This window comes from Eimeria maxima, genomic scaffold (assembly GCF_000499605.1).
Source record: "Eimeria maxima Weybridge genomic scaffold, Emw_scaff1752, whole genome shotgun sequence".
Lineage (NCBI taxonomy): Eukaryota > Apicomplexa > Conoidasida > Eucoccidiorida > Eimeriidae > Eimeria > Eimeria maxima.
In genome coordinates, this window is record NW_013564666.1 from 2,631 (window position 1) to 6,876 (window position 4,246).

At 47.3% G+C, this 4,246-nt stretch overlaps 1 protein-coding gene across 1 annotated transcript; it reads left to right on the forward strand.

The window, feature by feature from the left end:
* Positions 1 to 1,703: 1,703 nt before the first annotated feature.
* EMWEY_00055340 (hypothetical protein) lies at positions 1,704 to 3,640 on the forward strand (the record flags this gene model as incomplete). The annotated part of the gene is made up of 4 exons (XM_013480251.1): positions 1,704 to 1,953; positions 2,703 to 2,794; positions 2,877 to 3,128; positions 3,515 to 3,640. 4 exons carry the CDS (start codon positions 1,704 to 1,706, stop codon positions 3,638 to 3,640), a joined length of 720 nt encoding a protein of 239 aa, XP_013335705.1.
* Between the last annotated feature and the right edge of the window lie 606 nt (positions 3,641 to 4,246).

The following is a 4,246-nucleotide window of genomic DNA, read 5'->3' on the forward strand; positions in this document are numbered from 1 at the left end:
CACGACCTAGAAGGTGTACACCCCCTTTGGCATGCTACCACCAAGTGAAAGCTCTTGACTATACCACGCCGTGCACGTACATGTACTGCTTCCTTGTTTGGGTTCCCCTCGTTATGGGTTCGTGAGGTATGTGCGTGCCGTTAGGTACGGTTTTGCTCCGTCTACCAAATAGAATTGTAACTGCTGCATATCCGAGGATTCCGTTTGGTGCCTTGACCCAAACAGCAGTAACAGCACTACGTACTGTAGATATGTACAATAGAAGAATTTTTTAGAAGCCCCCGTCGTGTGTTGCCCCATTTCTACATGCAGTACTCAATAGCCAGAAGGATAGCATCAGCATTCCTACCGTGTCAGTGAGCATTCCAGCACACCATATTGCGGCATGCGTAACATGTTATACGCTTTCAATAACATTCGGAATTTCAGGCCGTTCTACAGCCCCAGCGGCGCATTTGGCTGGTTTGCGCAGCTATGCTGGAGGAAGGTTCTGAGGTATTGGAACGCTCACTACAGACTAGATCATTAGCCTGTTAATGCAGACCCCACGGTGAATGTGCTTATTCTTTCTCGTTGGCGAGGTGGTCATTATTCATGGGCAAAGACCTAGATGAGCCAGACAGGCGGTGTTGTGGGGTTTTATCCTTATTTTATATCGTCTTAAGTAGGCATCGGGCCATGCGTGGTGGTTGGCTTGATGATTCAGTTGTTCTCCGCCGTTGTGGAGTTGAGTTTATGTGTGAAATATCCAAATTGTGTTGCATACATCATGTAATATTCTGCGATTGAACTAGCCCAAACATCAACAAACACCCGCGGTGGTTTAAACGGCTGCTGTAGAGAGTATTGGCTTCATGTCTTGAAGCTGGAAATACAGGGGGGAAGGAAGCTATACCACGGTAGTGTGCTTGTAAACTCAAGAAGGGCCCGTCCCGGACATCCGCTCAATTTGCAGGGGGTACGTGGGGTGAGATTTAAACCCCGTCAGTTGTCCTTAGACACAACTACTGGTCGTCGGTACATTTTCCATCCACTAACCGTACTACACTGTATCTATGTCAAAGTAAATAAAGGCTGACCAACTAAACTGCTGTGTTGACAATCCCAGAGATGCCTGTAGTTATTGTATCTAATACTAGGAATATTATAATATTTTGTGTGCCGGTCGCGACTGCACGCAAGCCATTCCGGCTGATTTGTTTTATTTGTTTTCTGCCATATCTACCACCTCATTGGAGCAATGGGAGAAATCGAAGGGTTGGTTTGTAGGTGCATTGCTTCATTGTTCTTTCAGAATGTACGATTTTTCACCAGACCAACGGCCTGAGTATATTGTACGCGGTCTGCTTGCTTTCGTTTGCCTTACGCTGGTGGCGTTTGAAGTAGTTTGTGGACATCCGGCCTGGAAAAGGTAGAGCAGGGGAAAGCCCCTTAGATTTATGTGGGCAGTCAAGGCATTCCTTTCGCAACGTTCTTCTGCATTTGCGCAGTGCATACTAAAGTATATTCTTATTTTCCCCCCACTCCTTGCAGAACACGAGCTGTTCATTATCGGCGTAGAGACTCCACAATACAGCTGGTGAGTAGCACTCGCAGGCAGGAGTGTTTTTGATGTTGATCGTCTCCCTAAAGCAGTTTGTTTGTAGCAGTGAGAACAGTCGAAGTATTGCATAGTAGGTACATTGCTTCATTGTTCTTTCAGAATGTACGATTTTTCACCAGACCAACGGCCTGAGTATATTGCACGCGGTATGCTTGCTTTCGTTTGCCTTACGCTGGTGGCGTTTGAAGTACTTTGTGGACATACGGCCTGGAAAAGGCAGAGCATGGTTACTATTCATCTTTTGCTTTCTGTGGCTGCACACGAAACGACAATGAAATCTCCAGGAAGTGCGCTGCGTAATGAAGGCGGCAATGTTTTGCCGTTCGGTGATGCCACTATGGGGTATTCCAGTCAGGGTGCCCCCTAGCGAATGGGCCTCTGGATGGGAGCAGCATATACTACCGAATTTAGCTACTTTTGCCCCTGTCCTCGGGACGAAAAAGAGTTGTTCATGTTTTGTATGGAGACCCCACAATGCAGTTGGTGAGTAGCTCTTCTACCAAGGCGGGTTTGCCAAGTTTACGGTCTCCTGTGTTTCTTGTGAGGCGCCAGAGAATTGCCCTTCAAGATCGAAACATGACGTCGTGCCGCTAGGCATTAGAAACCTTTCCTGCTAACGTCGACAATGCGTGCACATTTTCGCCACTAACTGCTTATACCCATCGTGGCAAACGCCCTATAATTCCAAAAGAGTATTGACGCACAGAAAGTGAGTTGGCGCTTGCAGGCAGATCCGCAAAAGTAATGATTCGCGGCAGTCCGTGTTATTTTGGGTAGTAAGTGCGTCGCTTTAAAAATGTTCAGCAAGTGCGTCTCGCTGCGCCTTTGGCTGTCACTGAACTGCTACTAGTCCATCGACGGCAGTTGCCGTCCATCGTTTTTGTGTATGAAAAGCGTGATTGCGTTTCGTGTGAAGGATTTGTTGGTCGGTTCTGCGTGTAGAAATATATATTTGTCGGTGGTGACATGCGATTTAAACAGAGCAACGAATAATGTGCACGCTTTGTTAAACGTAGCGTGAGCTGCAGTGTCGACGGTTACTATTCCTACAGTTACCAACCCAAATTCTGCGGGAGGTTTAGGTTGTGCAATTTGACAGGGTGTCTAGATACACTCAGAACGCCGGTGCTCGTGCGACGGAGGAATAACCAGAGCAAGTTATCTTCCGTATCTTTTTTATGGGGTCAGAATGTGAGTAAATCCACTGATGTAACACTGCATCTTGAGAAAGGGAGCAAACGCATTCCACCTCAACTGCTTCTGGCTGGATAAGAAACACGACACCCAGGTTGCCGTTCCAATGCGCGATAAGCTGGTGAGCCAAGCGGAACCCAAACAGCGAGCAAAAGGCAAGACGGCAGGTATGGGACAGGCAGCCAGCGGCACAGGACCTTCTTGCTTGCGATGGGAGCACTGTCAGTTGCTAAGATCAATTGAAATTCGTATACGCTGTGAATTCATTGTCTTTGATCCCATCGCCGTCACACCAGCAAAAGCTGAACGGCCAGGAAAGAATGGCACGACGGTATCTGGGCAGGTTTATCCCGCTAAAAATTGTCTGTGCTGTGTATCCGGCGCTTGTACCAAATGACTTATGTTTGGCTCGCTGCCCTACCATTTGAGTCCTGCTCCGTGCTAGGAACATGGCGAACCAGGCGAATGCTTTGCTCGCGACTGGGGAAGGAACTGAAGGCGAGTTCTGTGTAGTGTGTTCTATCGACTTGACACGCTACCAAACGGCATCGAAAAACCTAGCTCGTGAGCTTTCTGTGGATTTGGTTTCTACTACAATTAAACGCCTGAATCTCTCGACTGGCCACTGCAGGTGCGCATCTCTGGTAACTGCTAAAAGTGTTACCGAACATGTTTCGGGGATATTCTTGGAGATGTGAGTACCCGGATTTTTGACAGGCCTTGTGTAAACTTGGACTCAACAGTGTGATCCTTAGGATCATTACCCATATAAGAATGTGCGTCTTACGGATTCTCTGCAAATGGGCTATTCGTCGTGAAGATGCCGCCACATGGCCATGTTAGAGTTGTGCGATATGTTGCTTCTAAACGATCTTGCTGAGCGTTTACTCGGCTCACAACGGAGATATTGCCTGCAGGTCACTTTCGCCTTGAACTCTTAAGGTAGTGCAATGAGCATTCTTTTTTGCTCCTCTCCATTATGTTTTGAATGTCTGTGTTCTTCTTTAGAAGTGCATTCGTCCAGAATGCTGCAGTGTCGACTGATTCTGACTTTGCTCGACTTCCCTAAGTTAATCTTTCCGTCTATTTGCCGAAAGCACAAGCGGTTGGCAGAACATTCTAGTGTACAAAGTGAGCCAGCTTATATGCAAAGTCGGCGTGGACGAAAGTGATCGCGGGGCTTTCCTCAAAGCAGCTTCGGGCTTATCGCCTTCACTCAACATATACAACATATACAAGTTTGTATGTTCCGAACACGCGTTCTGGAAGCTGCTGTTGCATTTTCAGTAGAGCAGTTGGGGACCGAAGCACTGGCGGCCGTCAAATACGTACGAAATCTCCAGACTTGCGTGAGACTGGAAGAAGAGTGTATGCGTGTCTTCTGGGATCACCAGACAGTACGCGCGGAACGCAGAGAACACAATATATATATATATATATATATATATA